The sequence below is a fragment of the Sceloporus undulatus genome, chromosome 7 (assembly GCF_019175285.1).
Source record: "Sceloporus undulatus isolate JIND9_A2432 ecotype Alabama chromosome 7, SceUnd_v1.1, whole genome shotgun sequence".
Taxonomy (NCBI): domain Eukaryota; kingdom Metazoa; phylum Chordata; class Lepidosauria; order Squamata; family Phrynosomatidae; genus Sceloporus; species Sceloporus undulatus.
In genome coordinates, this window is record NC_056528.1 from 6,127,519 (window position 1) to 6,150,681 (window position 23,163).

The 23,163-nt window shown below is 46.5% G+C and overlaps 1 protein-coding gene across 2 annotated transcripts in view; it reads left to right on the forward strand.

Annotated features, from left to right (window-relative positions):
- Window positions 1–248: 248 nt before the first annotated feature.
- The window catches only part of SKI (SKI proto-oncogene), a 154,556-nt gene continuing 131,641 nt past the window's right edge, over window positions 249–23,163 (forward strand). For both annotated transcript variants that reach the window (XM_042478575.1, XM_042478576.1), the window contains exon 1: window positions 249–1,423. In XM_042478575.1, the coding sequence (XP_042334509.1) occupies window positions 374–1,423 (1,050 nt within the window). In that variant the 5' untranslated portion in view covers window positions 249–373. The remainder of the gene's footprint in view (window positions 1,424–23,163) is intronic.

Here is a 23,163-nt window from a genome sequence, read left to right on the forward strand (position 1 = left end):
CTTCCTTATTTTTATTATTATTTATATAGTGCTGTAGATTTCTTCCTTCCTTTTTTCCTTCCTCCTTCTTTTCCTCCTTTTTTATTCCTTTCTCCTTCCTTCCTTCCTTTTTCTTTTCCTTCCTTCCTTCCTTTACTCCTTTCTCCTTCCTTACTTTTCCTTTCCCTTCGTCCTTCCTTTTCATTTCTCCTTCCTCCTTTCTTCCTTCCTTATCCTTTTCCTTCCTTTCTCCTTTCTTTCTTCCTTTCCCTTCCTTTTTTCCCTTTTCTTTCTTTCCTTCCTTCCTTCTTTCCTTTACTTTTCTCCTTCCTTCCTTTTCTTTTCTCCTTTCTGTCTTTCCTTCTTCCTTCCTTTCTCCTTCTTCCCTTCCAGGATGGAGGCCCTTCCCCGGAGCCCCGCCGCCACCGGCAGCAGCACCGCCAGCGGCATCAGCTTCCATCCCCACCCGGGCCTCCAGAAGACCCTGGAGCAGTTCCACCTGAGCTCCATGAGCTCCTTGGGGGGACCGGCGGCCTTCTCGGCCCGATGGGCGCAGGAGCTCTACCACAAGGCCGGCAAGGAGGCCCTGCACCCGGCGGGGGCTGGGGCTGTGGCTGCCTCCTCCTCGTCTCCGTCCTCCTGCTCCTCGTCGGGGGACCTGGCCCTGCCGCCTCCTCCTCCTCCTCCGGCGGTGATGCCTGGCCCCTTCTTCATGCCCTCGGACCGCTCGACCGAGCGCTGCGAGACGGTGCTGGAGGGGGAGACCATCTCGTGCTTCGTGGTGGGCGGCGAGAAGCGCCTCTGCCTGCCGCAGATCCTGAACTCGGTGCTGCGGGACTTCTCCCTGCAGCAGATCAACGCCGTCTGCGACGAGCTCCACATCTACTGCTCCCGATGCACCGCCGACCAGCTGGAGATCCTGAAGGTGCTGGGGGTGCTGCCCTTCTCGGCCCCCTCCTGCGGCCTGATCACCAAGACCGACGCCGAGCGCCTCTGCAACGCCTTGCTCTACGGCGGCGCCTTCCCTCCGGGCCGCGGGGCCACCAAGGAGGCCAACGCCGCCGAGCCTCCTCCTCCTCCCGCTGCCCTGGAGCTGGAGCTGGAGCGGAGCGAGCGGAGCTTCAAGGTCTACCACGAGTGCTTCGGCAAGTGCCAGGGCCTGCTGGTGCCCGAGCTCTACGCCAGCCCCGCCGCCGCCTGCATCCAGTGCCTGGACTGCCGCCTGCTCTACCCGCCCCACAAGTTCGTCATCCACTCCCACAAGGCCCGAGAGAACCGCACCTGCCACTGGGGCTTCGACTCGGCCAACTGGAGGGCCTACCTGCTCCTCAGCCCCGACTACGCCCGCAAGGAGGACCAGGCCCGCCTCGGGCAGCGCCTCGACCAGATCAAGGAGAAGTTCGACTTCGCCCGGAGGTACAAGAGGAGGCACCCCACCCCCAGGGTGAGTCCAGGCAGGGCCTCCGACCCTCAAGGCCTGCCCCTGCCCCGGGCCTTCATCCCAGCCTTAGCAGGTCCTCCTTTCCCAGGACAGGGCCCACATTTCAGCCTTCTCTCCAGAACTGGAGGGTGTCCTCCTTTTCCCGGACCCCAGGGCCTTCATCTCAGCCTTACGTCCAGAACTGGAGGATGTCCTCCTTTCCAAAGACAGGGCCCACATTTCAGCCTTCTCTCCAAAATAGGAGGGTGTCCTCCTTTTCCCGGACAGGGCCTTCAGTTCAACAAGGGGACTAGAGATGTCTTCCCTCCCAGGACAGGGGACCAAGATCCTCTCCTTGCCCTGGTCAGGGCCTTCATCTCAGCCTTCTGTCCAGCAAAGGATGGTGTCCTCCTTTCCCAAGACAGGTCCCACACTTGAGTCTTCCCTCCAGAACAGGATGATGTCCTCCTTCCCAAGGACATGGCTTATATTTCAGCCTTCTGACCAAGACAGGATGATGTCCTCCTTTCCCAGGATAGAGCCTTCCTTTCAACAGGGGGAGCAGGGATGTCCTCCTTCCCCAAGACAGGTCCTCCTTTCCCAGGACAGGTCCATCATCTCAGTCTTCTGACCAAGACAAGATGATGTCCTCCTTTCCCAAGACAGGGCCTACCTTTCAGCCTTCTGACCAAGACAGCATGGCCTCCTCCTTTCCCAGGACAGGGCCTTCCTTTCAACAGAGGGACCAGAGATGTCTTCCTCTCCCTAGACAAGTCCCACCTTCCATTCTTCTGTCCAGGAGAGGCTGATGTCCTCCTTTTCCAGGACAGGGCCTACATTGCACCCTTCTCTCCAGAACTTTTCCCAAGACTGGCCCCACATTTCAGTCTATGTCCAAGACAGGATGGTGTCCTCCTTTTCCAGGACGGGGCCTTCATCTCCAGAACAGGATGGCCTCCTCCTTTCCCAGGACAGGGCCTTCATTGCAACAGGGAGACCAGGGGTCTTCCTTTCCCAAGAGAGGTCTCGCCTTTCAGCCTTCTGTCCAAGGAAGGACGATGTCCTCCTTTTCCAGGACATGGCTTACATTGCATCCTTTGGTCCAGGACTTGGGTGAGCAGATGTTCTCCTTTCCCTGATCCAAAACACGTAGGACCAGAAGGGTTTTGCATTTGCACATATGCAATTATGTGTACATATCTGGCTTTCTATGTACTAACCTATTACTGATATCCGTGAATAATCCAATCCCCAAATGTGGGGGGCTGAGGCTGGATGGTCATCTGTCGGGGATGCTTCGATGGGGAGTTCCTGCATGGCAAGGGATTGGAATGGATAGCCCTTGTTCCTGTTTCTGGCTACGATTGCGCGTCTGGAACAGGTTGTGTTTTTGCGTTGCCCATTGCTGTCTGGTCATCGCAGCTTTCCCTCCCATCCCCCTTCCCCGGTTTTTCTATGCTGAGTTATATATATATCTCTATACACAGGAAACCAGTGTGTCCTGGGGCTACAGCAACCTTTAAAGGATGCCAGGCAATTATGGTGCCTGTCCAGCCAAAGTACATGGGGACAAGTCCTCTTTATTTTAATCTGCATCGGCATTCAGTTCCCAGGGTGGGAAAAGGACGGGGGAGACGCCGTGGATTGGCACCGATCCTGGTCCAAAGGGTGTGTGTGTGTCGGGACGTTGTGCGCTTTTTAGGAGGATAAACTTGCCTATGGTCAGACACCAGGCTGTCTGACTGTTGTGCATAATAGGGGTGAGCAGTATTCCTCTCTTCATCCTCCTCCTCCTTCTCCTCCTTTAAAATGGATGCAAAACCCAAATCCTAATTTACTCCTTCACTTTGCAGCGCAATTTGATAAGTGTTGAACTTAGTCTTCCTGAATAGAGTCATTTCATTTAGGAGAATTTCAGTTCAGACTTTTCCCCTCCACTGAAACTTCCGCATACTTTCTTTGGCAGAAAGTGTTCATGTCCATGGTGTTGTTGTTGTTGTTGTTGTTAACTGCCTTCGTGTTGATCTCGGCGGCCCTGTGGATGAGACATCTCCAAGACTCCCTTTCCTCCACTGATCGGCTTATTTCGTTCAAAGTCATACCCATGATCTCCTTAATAGAGTCGTAGGATCATAGAGTTGGAAGAGACCCCAAAGGCTATCCAGTCCAACCCCATTCTGCCATGCAGGAACTCACCATCAAAGCATCCCCATTGACAGATGGCCATCCAGCCTCTGTTTAAAGACTTCCAAAGAAGGAGACTCCACCATTGAAGGAGTGTGTTCCACTGTCAAAAGTTCCTCCTAATGTTGAGCTGGAATCTCTTTTCCTGGAGCTTGCATGCATTGCTCCATGCCCTGTTCTCTGGAGCAGCAGGAAACAAGCTTGCTCCCTCCTCAATATGACATCCGTTCAAGTATTTAAACAGGGCTATTATATCACCTCTTAACCTTCTCTTCTCCAGGCTAAACATCCCCAGCTCCCTTAGTCTTTCCTCATAGGACATGGTTTCCAGACCCTTCACCATTTTAGTCACCCTCCTTTGGACACATGGCTCCAATTTCTCAACATCCTTTTTGAACTGTGGTCCCCAGAACTGGACACAATATTCCAGATGGGGCCTGACTAAGGCTGAAGCACTATTACTTCCCTTGATCTAAATCCATCCATCTCACATGTGGTCTTCCTTCCTTTCTACTTCATCTTTCCCAGCATCATTGGTTTTTTCCATTGATGATGCCTTCTCATGATGTGTCCAAAGTACGACAGCCTAAGTTTGGTCATCTTGAGTTCTTCCAGGGAGGTTTCCGTCTTGATCTGTTTTAGGACCCATTTGTTTGTCCTTTTGGCTGTCCATGGGATCCTCCTTAGCACTCTTCTCCAGCCCCACATAATCTCCAGTGAATGGATTATCTTCCTATCATCTTTCTTAACTGTCCAGCTCTCACATCCATACATTAAAATAGGGAATACGATGGCTTGTATGGTTCTGACTGAGAGTTCCTGCATGGCAGAATAGGGTTGGACTGGATGGCCTTTCTTGGGGTCTCTTCCAACTCTAGGATTCTATGATTCCTCCTATTTTCACTCCTTCCGTATCCAAGCTCCTTGCACACATGTCCCAGCACACTTATGCACAAACATGCCCCTTTTCCTTTTAGGAGACAAGCAGTTGCAAGGCGCACCAGGAATCTATGGCGGCGGGGGGGTGGGGCCGGGTGGAAGGACAACACATTTTGGAAAGCCACATTAAGTTGGCGCATTGCTTCCCACTGGTATCTCCTTTCCACTTTTGTAGGAGGAAGACTGGGTTTTTTCCCCTCCCCAGGACTCCAATATAAGTGCCATTGTTGGGAAACTGAAGACCCACATTATCTTGCAGAGTGAGAGGTGGATGTGCGCTTAATGGCTGGTCTGTTCAGCTAATCATGTGCTGAGAGCCATAGCTTGGGTCTGGCTGCCTTGGTGGCATGAATGGGAAGAGGAGAACCAATGAAAAGGAGGCATGTGTTGTTGTTTTTTAAAGAAAGAAAGAAAGTGGGATCCAAGGCTGCCAACAAAATCCATTTCCTTTCTGAGTAACACAAAGCACCTTTTCAAATCCAAACTCTGACCCAGCCGAATATTATTTGGAATGATGCGCATCAGAAGCATATACGCAGCGCTACTCTCATACAAAAACAAATGGTTTTCATTGATTTGGTTGCATTTTTAAACCAATTTTGGTACAGATTTAGCATAGAAGTTTTAAAATTGATTTTTGGATTCAGGGCCGGACCTTTCGGGGAGCGTTCGGTGCAAATGCGGGTGTATGCTTGGTCTTCCATTAGCATTAGCAACTGTGAGAGAAGGAATATATGTTTGTATGTGTTTGCATGCATCCATGCACACCTGGGTCGAATTATTATATTTTAAGGAGGCTATGCAGTTTTTGAAAAGTAGGAAACAGCTTGACATACTATATGAACACTGTCTTAGGCAGTCTGCTTACAGCGGTCTGTAAAACTGTAAGGCCTGTGAGTTGCATACCATGTTTATTGTGTTGTGATAGTGTTTTCTTCTCGGAGTAACCTGAGCCGTTGGATGAGCATAATGCGTATGCAAGAGATGCAAGAGCTGAGTGTGATCAAGTTGTAAAAATAAGATGATGCCAAGTGGCACGGTCAGTCCGCAAGTGGACTGTGAAGTTTATCACATGAAGGAGATCGGGAGTTTATCCTGTGAACGTCCTGGAAGTTGAGAGGTTACACGAAATGATTTCACACAACGTCACACCAAACCCGCCATCAAAGTGGTCACAAAGAAGCATTGATGCGCATCTTTTGACTTTCGGGATTTCAGCAACAATGCGTTTTCGATACCGCTTTATTTGCACTATTGCGTGCGATAATCATTCGCGCAATGACTTCACCATTTCCACTTTATTTGCGGGATGCTTTCAGTGTTCTTTAATCGCTCTTTCATGCCCAAATTAGCCCCTGTGTGATAAACTCCTGTGTGAGATTATGTCATTTTGGAACGCTGTTGGGAGGATGTTTCTGGGGATGGGTTCATGTATTTTTCTTCTGTCGCTGGACTCTGGGTTTTGGCATGCTCCAGCATTCAGAAATTGGTGGAAGATATTATTTGACCATTCAGCTTTGCCTTCAGAGCTGTTATTTACAGTGGTTCCTCCATATTCGCTGGGGTTAGGGGCATAGGACCCCCATGAATGTGGGGAAAATGCATATAAAAGAAACCCACTATTCCATTTAACCTGAGAAAAGACCTCTTTAGGAATCTCTCTAGTGCATCTCTGTGATGAAGATCTGCCAGAAGTTGACCATAGAAATATGTTGGAGGACCTACAAATAGCTGGAGAGGTGCCTTCTCTAGGAGCGTCTAGGTTCTCCATCACAACTCTATGGTCAATGTCCAGCAAAGTTGCGCTGTAGGATCTGGAGATTCAAACTCACAAAAGTCAAAGCCACAAACGTGGAGGGCCAACTGTACTCCTAACTAGCAGATACTAGAAACTTACAATGTGAAATAGCTCCTCCTTTTATGTCAGGGAATCTGTGGCCATCCAGATATTATTGGCTCTCCATTCCCATTCCTAGTCACCAAGATGGGTCCTTGGCCAAGGATCGTGAGCTATAATCCCCAACAACATCTGAGGTTGACAGGTTTTCCAACCCTCCTTTATTTCCCTTTTCTAGTTTCCAAAGAGCATTTGACTTGAACCGGAGATGTTGGATCAAATGAGTCCTTTAGGTCATCTTCAGCAATGCAGGGGTTTTTGCATTCACAAATGTGTATATTTTGGCCAGGGCTCAGTAGCACTTTGAAACTCTGCCTCACCAAAAGCAACCATTGGAGGAGAAAGAGCGCCCACCTCTTCCAGTACTTCCCACCTCTGTTCATTCCCCCCCCCTTGCATTTTGTTTGTTTGCTTTCCTTGGGCTTAATCATTCCTACATGGACATCTTTGCATCTCCGAAGCCTCTTTGCCCGCTGGACTTTGTCCTTTAGCTTTTCCACCTTAGAAATGTGTTACCCAGCTTGCCCCATCCTCACTCATCTTTTCATCCCTTCTTCTCACTTTCCTGTCTGCTCCTTCTCATTCCACAGCCTACAAATTCATGCCACTTCAAATGTAGTTCCATTATATGTGTGAAGATGGAGGTTCTTTAGCTGTTGTTTTTGGGTGCAGGAATGGCCTAGAACAGTGTTGGTGAACCTTTTAGAGGCCGAGTGCCCAAACTGCAACCCAAAACCCACTTATTTATTTCAAAGTGCCATGTCCCTCTGGCTTTCTAGTAACAAACTCCGGCAAACTCTGTGCTGGGGCGATGACACATATGCCCACAGAGAGGGCTCTGAGTGCCACCTTTGGCACCCGTGCCATAGGTTCGCCATCACTGGCCTAGAATATCCTAGATGTTAACTGATTCCTGTATTGCAGAGGCCATTGTCCTTCATTCCTCTTCTCCTCCTATCTATATCCCCTGTTCCTCACCTTTCCAGTGCATGCTGTTCCACTCACTGTTTATGTGTGTCTACTTTTCTGCATGTCGTGTCACTCTAGTGACAGAATTGGCGAGTGTTCAGGGGGGACTTTCAGCTGCACATGGGTTGCCAGTTCAAGGAGCATTGGAATCTGGTCATTGGATATGGCTCCCAGTTGGAATTGCCTTCTGCAACCAAGTTTGACATTTTCCTTGCCTCCTCTTCTTGCAGAAGGTGCATGCTGAGTAAACCTCTCTCTCTCTCTCTCTCTATCTATCTATCTAATCAAGGCCACTTTTATTGCATGATGTACCTTTCCTTCAAGAGGCTGATGCAGGGAACAGATACGATACCATGATTATTATTATTATTATTATTATTATTATTATTATTATTATTAAATATATTTATTGAATTTTATATATTATAAAGAGTATATGGCACCAAGCATAGCGGAAATCATAGTAAAATAAAATAGAATAAAGATAAAAATGAGAATATTAAAGAATTCCATCTTGCGTTGTTACTTATGTTCAGTTGCAAAATAGATCACACCTGACAGTCCATAGTTACTTTTAACATGAGTAAGTAATTGTGATGAACAAATTAAAGTTTAGCTTCTCTGATTTTATGCCACACTTTTAATACATTATTCTTACCACTCTAATACCACATTTTTTGAACCTTTTCCCATTTGTACTCAAATTCTTGGTTTGTTTTCCCTGCAATATACATTGTCAGTCTATCCATTGTTAACAAATCATATACAGTACTCTTAGCTTCCATTCTTCTCTTTGATTTCCAGTTTTTAGCGTAGGCCATCCATGATTATTTTCTTATGCACACACTACCTGGCATTGTGTTGCCAGTTCTGACTTGCCCAGTGTAAATATATCTGGGGAAATAAACAAATCCATAATCGTTTCATGTGGGTACACAAGACGTACACATTACATAGTTATAATTCAAAGATCTAGCCATGTTAGTCTGTAGAATCAGTACGTAGCGAGATCTTGTAGCACCTTTGAGACTCACAGAAAGAAAGAAATTGGCAGCATGAGCTTTTGTAGACTTCAGTCTACTTCCTCAGATGCATTGGGTCATTTGAATGAGAAGCGACCGCAAGGGCAGGAATGCCCAACTAAAGTGCAGTGGAACTACTGTATGAGTGGGCTAGCCATCCATGGACTTGAGGGTCTGCAGATTGCCCCATCCCATTATTGTCAATGGTTGTGCATGCACACGGTTGTGCCGACGCAGCTTCATGCACACATTGATGCCATTGACTATAATGGGGCTCAAGCAGCTACTTTTATTTCCTCATCTGTGATGGACCCCAGAATCGAATCCCCACAGGTGGGAAGAGCATGCTGTACTGCCACAGGATGGCCACTCCATCACTGTTTGAAGAGCTCCTCCAAAGCCGAGTCCACCTGAGTCTTTCCCACTTTTTAACATGAATGAACAGTGTAATGAGGCAGCTAAAAAAGGCAATGCAATACTAGGCTGTGTCAATAGCAACATAGTCTAGATCAAGGGACATAATAGTGCCACTCTATTCTGCTTTGGTCACCTGGAATATTGTGTCCAGTTCTGGGCACCACAATTCAAAAAGGATGTTGAGAAACTGAAGCCATGTGTCCAAAGGAGGGCGACTAAAATGGTGAAGGGTCTGGAAACTGTGCCCTATGAGGAATGACTGAAGGAGCTGGGGATGTTTAGCCTGGAGAAGAGCAGGTTAAGAGGTGATATGAGAGCCCTGTTTAAATATATGAAGGGATGCCATATTGAGGAGGGAGCAAGTTTGTTTTCTGATGCTCCAAAGATCAGGACCCGGAACAATGGATGCAAGCTCCAGGAAAAGAGATTCCAGCTCAACGTTAGGAAGATCTTGACAGTAAGAGGTGTTTGACATGAAATACGCTGCCTTGGAGAGTGGAGGCTCTCCTTCTTTGGAGGTGTTTAAACAGAGTCTGTCAGGTGTGCTTTGATGGTGTGTCCCTGAATGGCAGAATGGGGTTGCATTTCATGGCCCTGGCGGTCTCTTCCAACTCTGTGATCCTAAGGAGCGTTGTGTAGAAAATGGAGTGAGCTTGTTTAGCACAAGCTTGTGTTCTGCACTCCAGAGAGTGTAAAGCACCTGATTCAAATAATAGATGTTGAAGGCTTTCCTGGCTGGCATCCATAGTTTTTTGTGGGTTTTTTGGGCTGTGTGGCCATGTTCTGGAAGGGTTTATTCTTGACGTTTCATTGGAATCTGTGGCTGGCATCTTCAGAGAATGCTGGCATGGAAGAGAGCGGGGTACATTATCTGAAGATGCCAGCCACAGATGCTGGAGTGTTGTAGTTGTGTACTCCTGCATAGCAGATGGTTGGACTACATGGCCCTTGTGCAGCTTGTAGTGTCCAGACTCTGGGTACGTTTCCCTTTCTCTTCTCTTTCTCACTTCCTCCAATGTTTGCCACTCAGGCTGCAGCTCTCCTTGCAAAAATACTAGTCTCCTGTTGGCAAAGTATATAATCTTTGGTTGATGTATGTGATCCTCCCCATTGGGGTCAGCTGAGATACGCTGGAAGCATTGATTTTCACATAATCAGGCTCTCATGAATGACCTCATCGACAGCTTTGTGGCGATCTATTGTAGGCAGCAGCATGGAAGGGAAAAAAGGCAGCATTGTCCTTTTAGAAACAGGGGTAGGCAACTACATGGGGGCCAGGAGCCACTTTCTCCACTTGGGTTGCATTCCCCCCAGTCTGCAAAACCTTGGTTTTCTTCTATGGCTGGCATCTCCAGAGAATACTGGCATGGAAGTCAGTGGGGTGTATGATCCTGGGTTGGGAGCAGTGATTTCCATGTTAATCTGTTCATACTCCACTCTTTTCCATGCCAGCATTGTCTAAAGATGCCAGCCACAGATGCTGGTGAAACGTCAGAAGCAAACCCTTCTAGAACATGGCCACAGAGCCTGAAAAACCTACAAAAAACTATGGATGCCGGCCATGAAAGACTTTATATTGTTTTACATGTTTTGCGGGGAGGCATGGTTTTAGGGCAAAATTCCTGAAATGTGTGCTTTTGGGCCCAAATATTGTGTGTATATGTGTGTGTGAGTGTGTATATGTGTGTGTGTGTGTGTGTGTGTGTGTGTGTGTGTGTGTGTGTGTATCTTGGTGCTCTTTGGGGTGCAGAGGGTTCTGGAGTGTTTTGCGGTGGAGGAGCCAAATATAGGTACAGGGATTTGGAGAGATGGGGGGAGCTTCAGAGGCTGAAAAAGTGGGGTCCCAGGGACACATGTAGCCCCCGAATCCACACTTTGCCCCGACCGAGAGCCTTCTCCAGGGTCTGGACAGACATACCTGCTTCTTCTGTTCAGGTGAGACAGCCTCCTAGGACAGATTTGGATGCCACGACAGGGCAGAATCCCCATCGTTGTCATTATTTGTCAATGATAGTTACCAAAGAAGTACACATTATCTAGTTAAAGTCATTGAGTGAGAAGGGACCGCAAGGGCCATCTGATGCAGGAATGCACAACTCAAGTACAATAGGCCCACAGTAGCCATCCATGTATTTTCATAGCCAGGAATGGGAAGAGCCAAGAAGTCGAAGGCTTTCATGGCCGGCATCCATAGTTTTGTTGTGGGTTTTTCGGGCTATGCGTCCATGTTCTGGAAGAGTTTACTCCTGACGTTTTGCCAGCATCTGTGGTTGGCATCTTCGGAGAATGGGAAGAGCTGTTTGTGCTTTGTGCGGCCAGAAGGATCTGCCTGCCTCTGGATAATGTGGTTTCCCCCCTCCCTTAGTTGGGTTGACATGTGCTTTTTCCTGCCCTGCCTTGGACAGCAAAACAACTTCTGACTTTGCTTGCAGACAAGGAAGACTTCAGTCTCTGTGTAAACAGAGACAGACTTTGGTCTCTGCTGTCTGGCTGTGCTCTTTTGGCCTTCCTTCCTTCCTGGTCCTTGCTTTGTCTCCTTTTTGCATCTGCCTGCTCTGCTTCCATACGCATTTTCCTACCTCCTTCTCATCTTCGACCCTTGCATCGGTCCTGGGTGACACCTGCTTTTAGGCCTACCTTTGCACCATAGCATGGCAACCCTGCTTCCAGTCCTGTTGGGACCTGTGGCTTACATTGTGCGCATGCCTGGCTGCTTTGGGTCCCACTCCTGCCTTAGGACACTGGGCCGGGCAATAATAAAAACCCTCTTTAATTCTACAGTTAAGGCTTTTGAAGTCTGGGGGTGCATCAAATATTAAAAGCCCATGTTGCGATTCCAGGCTAAAGAGCTCCCATGCCCCGATCGATGGGGCTAATTTACTTGAGCAGTGCAGACTTTGAAACAGAAATCAATTTGGCTTTTGGTTTGGCAAAGCTGCTCTATAGTATGCATGACGTCCTATAATATCTGCTGAAATGTACTTCATTATGAAAGGACCTGTATCGCAGCCGTCGCATATGATATTTGGTCTGGGACTGATATTGATACAGCATTGGTTTGTGTACAGGTGTGTTTACCTGACAGTAGTGGGGCCATAAGAAATACATTTGTAGAGGTATCCTTTTTATCTGAGATACCTCTCTGGGAGTCTCCAGTTCCTCCAGTGCAGCTCTATGGTCAACATATAACAGATGGTGCATTAGGTACACTTGGATCCAACTTAAACTCTTGGTGGGTTCCAGCTGGCATGTGGGAGGATGCGCACCAGTTTCAAAGACAAAAAAATATAAGGGAACACAAAACATGTTATTTTTCTCTTTTCCTCCCTGTATAACCAAGACTGGCAACTAACTGTGCCATGCGCCAATTTTTGCCCTGAGTATCAATGGAAAATACACCCTGGGAATCTTCCAGTTCACATCCTTCAGCTGATTTGCAACCAATTTCTGATCAATTTTGTAACTTTCAGGGAGTGTTCGCGAAGGCCAACTCTGTGCCAAGCGGCACCAAGGGCATTTAACGGTTGAGAGCAAACAGGGGGTCAACTGGGGCTACCTATAGAAACGACAACTTCTCTGTTGTGAAGTTATGCTCCGTTTAGGGGGAAATGTGTTTTATTTATTATAGGTAAATATCTGATCTTAGAAGCTAAGCAGGGTCAGCACTGGTTAGTACTGGTGTGGGAGACCACCAACATCCTCCATAACCCAATCCCCAAAAAGCGTCGAGAAAGGAAGACGTTGTTATTCTCATTTATGAAACTATTCTAATGGGTGGCTTATTTTTCATAGGGCTCTAACAAAACCACCAACGGTCATCTTTATATTTTTGTGGCGACGGTGTGGCAAAATGCCCAAGCCAAAAATGGTAATCCTTTCACATGTGGCTTTGGAGGCAAATAATTCAGAATGGGGCACTGGCAATCGATAGCGGAGGCGGCTTTGGTTTGCCATATGTCGAAAACGACTGGAAGGTGCATGACAACAATAGCAACAAGAAAGATATAGAGCTGTGTTAATCTTGTAGCACCTTTGAGACTAAATGAAAGAAAGAAGTTGGCAGCATGAGCTTTCATAGACTTCAGGCTACTAAATGCTTCTGAGGAAGTAGACGGAAGTCTACGAAAGCTCATGCTGCCAACTTCTTTCTTTCAGTTAGTCTCAAAGGTGCCACAAGATCTCTCTACATATTAAGTGGTAGATGTCGACCCCAAATCCACCATAGGAAGGCCTCCTTTTTTAATGCAGCTCCAGATGCTCATTCAGAGGCTCAATAGATGGTCCCTAAGGGGCGTTACATGCCAGCTCTGTGCCACTGTTTTCCACGCTGATTGGGGCCGCGGCAACCACACGCCGCAGTCCCGACATGGCCTTTCCTTGGCGCAAAAAGAAGCTGCAAAAAGTGGCTCTTTTTTGTGCCACAAAAAGGGTGCCCTAGCTGCCATAGTGGTGCCTTTTAGGTTTTCTTGGCTAAAAGGCACCATGCGCATGTAAGTGCTGCGCTGAAGATGTGGGGTGATGCCGCCCGCTGCCTGGTCAGGTGGGTGGTGTCGGGGCGGATGGCGTGAGGTTGCCACGTGCCAATGCCACCCCCACGTCTATCAAGCCTTTCAGCCTTAGTTAAAGGGTTACAGGAAGGAAGAAGGTGGATAGTGTGCTCTATCCAAATGCATCTGAGGACGCAGGTTTAAGGCTATGCTATAAGATCTCTCTCTATACCGAAGCAACAGCAAAGTAGGGGCAGCTGCAAGAAACTGTGAGCGAGCGGCTTTTTGATCTGGATTGTGGTGTCATGGCCTCTAATAATAAGACCTAGGCTGGGTTGGTGGAAGGAAGCATCTTTATCTTTGACTGTCTATTCTTGCATGGTTGCTCTGGATGGTCCTTGGGGTCTCTTCCAGCTCTGTGATCCTACGTTATTCGGTGTCTTTTCCCTCCTCCTTCTGTTCTCCAAACTCTGCTCGAATCAGCGGTGTCACATTAGAAGAATATGGGCCTGCCTGCACTTGGATTGCAGCTTCATTTCCCAACGTCCTTGTTTTCTTTTTTTGGCCAGGCTGTTTGTGTAATGTCTGTCTGAAACAGTTGAGTAAGGGCATTGAAATAGCAGACAGCATATCAAGTGTTCAGAGGTCTGGGTTAAGTATAACAGAGGCTCCAGTATACAGATGGCTTCAGGAGAGCAACCCTTCCAGCTTCAATTACAGGGGAGACTCTCTGGAAGCCTGCAGGGAGAAAGCGCTTCATGTTATGGCTGGAAGGGGCGGTTAAGCATCATACCTCTCTAATGTTTGTGTATGGTTTATTCATGTTGCACTCCATCCAGGAAGATGTCACGACAACCTCTTATTCCACTCTTTGGACTCTCTTTCTTACTCTTTAGTCAATATAAGATTCTGAGACTCGCACCCAAGGCGCATCCGCAGCAGTGCATGCACGAGTGTGCCGCCATTGGAGTAAATGGAGACTCCATTACATAAACTTATCCTCACCATTGAAATGGTTTGTTGTTGTTGTTGTTGTTGTTGTTGTTGTTGTTGTTATTAGCATTTATCTACTGTATAGACTCATGTGTAAGTCTAGAAATGTTCGTCAAAAAATGGACCTGAAAAACCTAAGTTGACTTATCCATGGGTTAATGCAAGTGATGAACCGCCATCCGTCCGTTTTCGCAGACAGGAGTCCGCATCCCTCGGAAATGTGCGAGGGGCAAACAAAGGGGACACAACGAGACATGCGCCCAAGGCGCATCCGCAGCAGTGCGTGCATGAGTGTGCCGCCATTGGAATCAATACAGACTCCATTATCTGAATTTCCATTTTTGTGGGAGGTCCAGATCCTCCGCGAAAACAGAGAGGTGACTGTACTTGAACTCATATATATATATATGAAACATTCGCTGGTCAAAGCGAAGAGCATCATCTGCCCTGGAAGCACCAGCCTTTAGGGTGAGCAAAAACAGTTATTCCTGCTGGGATTTTGCAAGCTCTTTGGCATTGCTTTCCTTTGCAATGGAAGATGAATCCTTTAGATCCTTTGTTACATGCCCCTAAGTTTTACCCTCAACTTATCCACGGGTCATAGCAAAATCCATCACTTTGGCCCCAAAACCTGCCCTCGACTTATTCACGAGGTCAACTTATAGTCGAGTATGTGCAGTATATGGCGCTGTACGTTTTGCACGGCACTTGAGAGCGTGATCCAAACAATCTCAAACCCACCAGCGGCGTGCGATCTAATATCACAAAATATATAATATAGTTAATAGACAATTTATCCCATTGAAATAGCTTGAAAACCATAAAACTGGAGACAAACAACATTAGCCTAGTCTGAATTAACAGAGATCTCAAGCTGTAGTTTGAAATGTAGTTTTGCGCACATTTATATAGTGAGCTTTCCTTCCAGGGAGCTTTATCCTCTCTGTTGTGGCGCCAGTGCATTTGTTTTTGCATCTGGGAGTGGCAAATTATTTCAGCATTAAATTGGACAGATGAAGAAAAATGTTGCCCTGGTATATCACTTTATCTGGAGGTTTCTTCCTCTTTCATGCTCCCAAACAGGGTTTGTTTTAATATGAGGAACAGTGGTTCAGTTTTTGTGATTGTCGCTTTGTGAGTGAATGCAAAAAGCTACACAGGAGAGACCATTTGGGGCAAGTATTTTGCAGCATTTAGGGCAGGAGTGGGCAAAGCGTAGCCCAGGGACCAAATATGCCCCCCAATCCTTTCAGTTCTTTGCCCTTCCCAGATTTCCAAACCACCCCTTTTCTTGTTAAGAAGGGAGATTTCCTTCTTTTGAAAGCTTCCTGGAGCAGAAATCCATTTTGTTTTTTTGGTCGCAGCTTCCTTCCCCACATTGTTCAACCACAAACGCACATGCGCACACACACACACCCAAACAATTTGGCCACTTGCATTTTCTGGTTTATTTTTATCCTTTGGGCAGTCGGTGATCCTGGGGTAGAAAAGGAGCTTTCGCCACATCCTGCAGTTGCTTGCCTCCGATTTATGACAACCGTCTGAAATAGACATGGATGCTTCTCTTCCAATGAGCAAACCTTGATTTTCCATTTTATATAGTGGACACCATTTTGCGATGCCATTATATTTAATGGGACCTGTGCATCCACAGGTGTTCTTATCCACAAGGGATCCTGGAGCCAAACCCCAGCGGATAAGAAGGACCCACTGTAATTAACTGAACGGGATTAATTACTGTCGGCACTCCTTATCCACGGATTTGTTTATCCACGGATTCAAGCATCCACGGCTTGAAAATATTCAGAAAAAGCCATAAATTCCAAATACAGTGCACCCGTGTCATACGCAGGTGCGCTATACGCGGCTTCAAAGCTGCACAGGAATGCAAGGGGCGCATGAATTCTCTGAAGATGCCAGCCACAGATGCTGGCGAAACACTAGGAATAAATTCTTCTAGAACATGGCCACATAGCCCAAAAAACCCACATAAAACTATGGATGCTGGCTATGAAAGCCTTTGACTTCACATAAGTAGGCAGCATGAGCTTTCCTAGACTTCGGATGCATTAAGCTCACGCTGCCAACTTCTTTCTTTCAGTCCATCTCAAAGCTGCTACAAGATCTCTCTACATACTGAGTCTACAGACTAACGCGGCTAAATCTTTGAATCCTAGTAGTGGCAAGTGTTTCTGGGTAGCTCAGCTGTGTTGTTTGCCTCCAGACGTCTGGTACATGTGAACATGCCATATCTACAAGATACAGGTACCAGTTAGTGCTTGGCATAGGATGTAAACCATCGCTTAAATGCTCAAGAGGCAGATTTGCTCTTTAGCCACTGTGGAGTGAGAAAGATGCACCACCGGATTCTGGTCATACCTAGACCCATATTGTTGGCTGGCTGGCACTATCTCTCCAGATTTAAAGTAATTCAGTCTTTCGCACCACCTGCTGCCAGCCTTTTCAAACACAGATGGCAGGATTTGAATTGGGACTTTTTACATACTTAGCTATTGTTCCTCCACTTAAAGGTAAATATAGCTTTCAGATGAGAGCCAGCATGGAGTAGTTGTTTGAACATTCGGATAGCACTCTGGAGACCAGGGTTCAAATCCTTGCCCAGTGCATGAAAATCCAATACTTCACTTTGGACAAGTCACACAATCTCAGCCTCAGAGGAAGGCAAAAGCAAATCTCCTCTGGACAAATCTTGCCAAGAAAACCCCAAGATCGGTTCCTCTTAGGGTCGCTATAAATGATAGGCATTTATAAGATTCCACTGTAAGCCTTGTCTGCATGAAAACGGAGAGATATGGAAGTTTAACAGGCCCAGGTACATGAACTGGCTGTCTTTTAGATACAAATGCTATTCAGTTGTATGAATGATTCTTTACAAGCCCTGTTTAAGGGCTTTTAAAATTGTTGGCTAGTTCAGTTACTCAGAAGAGCTTTAGTAATTGCTCCTCCATGCATTGAAAAACCGTAAGAGATATACTATTTGGAAAAGCATATAATGGGCAGGCTGTGGATGTATTTGAGATGCCTCTTTGGTACTTAAATGTATTACTTCCCCTGTGCCTGGCATTCAGATCTATGTTATTTAGCCTTGCATAGGTAAGTACATAGATTTAACATTATTTGCATCTATTTCATTATCTTGGGCAGTGATGGCAAACCTGTGGCACGCGTGCCAGAGGTGACACTCAGAGCCCTCTCTGTGGGCACGTGTGCCATCGTCACAGCACAGAGTTTGTCAAAGTTTGTTACTAGAAAGCCAGAGGAACACAGCACTTTGCAATAAATAAGTGGGGTTTGGGTTGCAGTTTGGGCACTCGCCCCTAAAAGGTTCACCATCACTGATCTTGGGGTAAGGACCTAAATATATCAAGGACATTATAGACTGTCTGATCTTGGAAGCGAAATAGGATAAGCCCTGGTTAGTACTTGGACGGGAGACTTCCAACAAACAGCAGGTGCTGCAGGCTTAGGCCCGGTACATACCTCCCTTTGTGGCGCCCTTGAGGGCGTAACAATGGTGGCGCCCTGTATACATGGGTGCCGCCATTGTTACGTAAGTGCTGCACGGCATCCGCACAGCCCCACGCAGCACTTATGTAATGAGTGCGCCAGCGGCGCACTTGTTACGCCGCCGCCGCCGTGTAAAAAGAACCTGCTTTTTGCAGGTTGTTTTTCCGCCAGTGGGAAGCCGTGCCGTTCGGCGCTGAGGCTTCCCTCCGTTGTAAAAATAGGCGCCGGCAGGCCACCCTTTTTGGGCGGTCTGTACTGCACTTATATTTCAGAGGAGGGAAATGGCAAAGCCACACTTGAGTATGCCTTGCCTAAGAAAACCCAATGACATCCACGGAGTCGCTATAGGTTGACAGGTGACTTGTAGGAATCTCTAGTAAGAAGAGAGAAGTGCAGTTGGCCCTTCACATTTGCGGCTTTGACTTCAGAAAGGGGGACCATGTAAGTGGGAACCATTACCGAATCGCAATCGGTTTCATGATTTGGTTTTAAATGACTCGAACCAATTCTTTTGTCAGTGGGAACCACAAGCGGATTATTCTGAATCCCTTCCATCCCAGAAAATCCGATGCAGTGGGAGCCATGCTACGGATTTGATTCAGTTCGTCAATTTGGATTGGAAACTGAATTTCGCGTAAGTGGGAATTAGGCCCTAGTCTCCAGAGTCATAGTCCAGGGCTCAAACCACTATACTACATTGGCTCTCAAAGCTGGACAGGAATAAAAAGACGTTGTAACAAGGAGCTTCTTGGTCGGAGGCTTTGTTAACGGAGGTGTGCCTGTATTGTGTAGGACACCCTGCGTCTGTGTTTTGCTGCTCTAAATGATCCGTATAAACTCCAAAACATCAGTGGGATCCCTTCAAACGGAACCAAAAGCCCCTTTTGTGAACTCTTTTAAGTAGTTGGTGTTGCGTCTTTCCCTCCTTGGATATGACTCTATTGATAACCCTAAGATGTGCATTGGTAAACTTGTGCTTTTCTGCATATGGAGAGGCCAGCCATCCTTGAGTAACTGAGAGTTTGTGAATGGAGCCAAAAGACATGGAAAGAGGAGTAGGGGAAGAGGCTGCTTTTTTCCGCACAATGAGAAGTGTTGTTCCTCCATGAAGCATCTGGGGGACTGGGGGGCCTCTTACCCAGCTGCCCTCTGCATATGGGGATGCTGGATCCATACATTTAGCTGCCTGTGATATATCTTAACCCTTCAGGGATTGCTTCTGCATGCCATTCAGAGGCCTTAAAAGAGCCCCTTCTATTTGTGGGGCTGCATTCAGTGGCACGGATTTGCATGAAAATAGCTGCTTTGTCACACCATTGGAAACCAGTGGCCCTTCCTGGTTTCCCTCCCGTGAAATCATAATCCTCGCACATAATTATTTGCGACATCAGAAATAACGGTGACAGAGACCATTGTCACCGACTGTCAGATCTATTCGTTTTCTAGCTAATTTTAAGCCTGGACTAAAGACTATTTTGTTTACGGAAGCATTTCATGCTGCAGCTTGATATCTGATAATTCAGACTAAGGGTATATTATATTGGTTTTTGTGGCTTTTTCGGGCTAATATTGATTGTTTATAGGTTTATAGTGATTTTAATGGGATAAATTGTCCAATATACCGTACACTTTGCAATTTTAGATTGTGTGCCGTCGGCAGGTTTTGTGTTGTTTTTGAAAACGCTGTAAAGTGCCGTGCAAAATGTATGGCGGCGCTCTATTAAAAACACTAATAATAATAATAATAGTAATACTGAGTGAAATGGAAAAGGCTCCAGTTTTCCTGTTTCTGTGTTTGGCATGGGGTGTTAAAGTGCTAGAAGAAGAGGGCAAACATAGAACAGACTTCTTCAAAACTGTTTTCCTGACAAGGCGCCACTGGGCGAAATTCGCGGCACTTTCTTGTTGCGCAGCTCTTACCACAAAGTGTAACCAGTTGCCAATTTCACCCTTTAAATTATAATGGAAGGTCCTTAAGAGGACTTTTTTTTACCTCCCTTTTTTTGCTTTTGCTTTTGGCACCCGTTGCCCTTTGGAAAGGTTGTGGCGCAAATATTTTGCGGTCAGTCGCAGACCTGAGTTTGCTTCGGTGGAAAGCAACTTTCCTGCTACTGGTGCCCTTCTCAACTTTTTCTAGAGGTTTGGCACCGTGTTTTCCAAACTGCTTTCAAATCTGTGCGGTTGCAAAGGCCAATCTAGCTTTCCCTTCCTCGCCTCCTTCCCCCTTCCCTTCTTCTCCGCTCCTTTGGATGGATGCATTCTTTGCTCCCCCCCTTTTCTTTCCCTTTCCAGCTTCTGCTTCATAGCCTCTGTGCAATGTATGCTGGGATTTCCCTTTTGCTGAATGAGCTTCTTGTGAGAAGGGGAGGAAGCCAAAGGTCCCAGATGGATTGATGGTGATGGAGACAGAAAGAAAGATGGCCAGGGAAGGTGAATCAACAGCCATGCTTCTTTTGCAAAAGGGACATCCGACTTTGTAAGACGGCTGCAGCCATCGGATGGGATCCCAAAGCCAGACTTTTAACCTGGTGCTTGGAAAACCTGGAGCCCTTTGAACCTTGGAAAGAAATGCCATTGCCTTTTGGTAGATGAAAGTGCATCGCTTCCTTTCCCCCCCTCTTTATAATTTTGCAGAAAAACCAAAACCAAAACAAACTCACTATATGTAAAGTCAAAGGCTTCCATGGCTGACACCCATAGTTTTTTGTGGGTTTTTCAGGCTATGTGGCCATGTTCTAGAAGAGTTTATTCCTGACGTTTCACCGGCATCTGTGGCCGGCATCTTATCTCTCATAAGACCATAGCTTTCAAAACAAATTCCTCCAAGAGAACGAAAGCCGCACGACCCTAATACCAATCCGAAGAGTGTAGGTTTGTAGGGTAGCATGACACAGTCGGCTTCAAGCAGCTCTGCTCTTGATTTATATTAGAATTATGTCTGAATCGAGACTCGAGATGCAATCAGAGCCTTTTATGTGGCTCTTGCCATGCCTTTGTTCCGCTGAGAAGATTAGAAGTAGTCATGCTATCTTGTGCAACTGTGGAGTTAGCAAGGCAATCATTTTTTCCTTTTTGAAGAACGTTGGCAGGGCTGGTTCTTACTGACAGCCAGTTGAGGCTGCGGCTTCCTCCGGTGCATGTATGTGCATTTCACAAATCCACAAGTTGAACATGAGTCAAGAGTGCGATGTGGCAGCTAAAAAGGCCAATGCAATTTCAGGCTGCATCAATAGAAGTATAGTGTCTAGATCAAGGGAAGTAATAGTGCCACTCTATTCTGCTTTGGTCAGGCCTCACCTGGAATATTGTGCCCAGTTCTGGGCACCACAATTCAAAAAGGATGTGGAGAAACTGGAGCCATGTGTCCAAAGGAGGGTGACTGGAATGGTAAAGAGTCTGGAAACCATGTCCTATGAGGAAAGACTTAGGGAACTGAGTATGTTTGGCCTGGAAAAGAGACGGTTAAGAGGTGATATGAAAGCCCTGTTTAAATATTTGAAGGGATGTCATGTTGATTATGGGGAAAGCTTGTTTTCTGCTGCTCCAGAGAATAGGACCCGGAACAATGGATGCAAGCTCCAGGAAAAGAGATTGCTCAACATTAGGAGGAACCTCCTGGCAGTAAGGGCTGTTCAACAGTGGAACAAACTCCTTCGGAGACTGGTAGAGTCTCCTTCTTTGGAGGTCTTTAAACAGAGGCTGGATGGCCATCTGTCAAAGGGGATGCTTTGATTGAGAGTTCCTGCATGGCAGAATGGGGTTGGACTGGATGGCCCTTGGGGTCTCTTCCGACTCTGTGATTCTATGACTGACTTGGGTGAACTAACACATTAGCAACTCTTTGTGGTGTCTAGCTCCACATTTTGGCTTTCACATTTGTGAAAATCTTTGCAAGACCTATTCCCCGAATGGAACAACAAAAGATTGTCGATGCTGTTGCGGAAAGGACTTATTAATATAAAAGTGCCATCACCTTCCAGTCTCTTGGGAAGCTCCGCTTTGTGCCTCCTGTTTGTTTTTACCTGCGGTCTTGCTTTATCTGGAGAGGAGTGTTGCGTTTATGTGTTACCCGAACCATTTATTGCTTTGAATGGAAGGCTATGCAAATTCAATCAATTAAGCCGGGGTTTCTTTTTTTTAATTAGCAGTTAAAGTCCCTGCGCAAAGTGCCTTGCCTTAATTGCTTGACAGTTTTGTTGTAAATTTGTGAAGCCCCCTTCACTCATTCAGCTATCAAAACTGTGATATTTTCCTTTAGCAACATTGTGAAATCCCAGGAGTGTCTCTCTGTGCGTTTGACCCTAATGCTTCTGTTTCTCCATTCATAAAGCTCTTTTTACAAACTCTACTGAAGAGGTAAATTGTGCCTGTTAATTGCCTCCAATTAAAATATTGCATTCATTTTCTTCCTAGGATTAATGGAGAGTTTGGGTGCAAAACCCCCCTGCCGACCTTAATTCGTTCTATGATGGAATAGTATAGTTTACACTCATTTTGGACAGGTGTCTGCAGTGCATCTGATGCACTTGTTTTTACTCAGACATAGTCTTACTGGATGTCTGGAAAAACTGCTGCAGTTTAGATTTCTTGCTGCATAGATCTTCAGAGGCATTGGGTTTTTGCAGTTCTCAGGATAGATGAAACTAGGCATTTAAATATTACAGTGGACCCTTGTTATACGCTGGGGCTTGGTTCCAAGATCCCCTGTGGATAACAAAATCCGTACCTCACCAAACGACAAACTCTAGGATCCCAAAGAGTGCAGCTATGGCACTTAAAGCAAAATGTATAGCACTTGTATGGCTGGTCTTGTGAAGTCAAAGGCTTTCATGGCCGGCATCCTAGTCCTTTGTGTGTTTGTCAGGCTATGTGGACATGTTCTAGAAGAGTTTAATCCCAACGTTTCGCCAGCATCTGCGCTGGCATCTGGCATATATATACCCAACTCTCTTCCATGCCAGCATTCTCTGAAGATGCCAGCCACAGATGCAGGCGAAACATCAGGAATAAACTCTTCTAGAACATGGTCACGTAGTCCGAAAACCCCACAAAAAACTATGGTTCATCTTCTTGAAGTGGTTCATCTCCTTATTGGAGTCCTCCAAAGGGAGCTGATTGCTCCAAAGGGAGCAAATTCCATCACTACCACCATCATCATAATCATCATCATTGCTATTTTAGGATGAAGGAAGGAAGTTGGAGGAGGAGAGAGAAAGTGGGACAACAGTGGATTAACCAGGACTGTCCCAACCAGGTCAGGACAGTTGGAGGGTATGGACCAAGAAGCCGTCTTGTCTCCTTGGTCCATGCTCCGTCACGCTTTCAGAT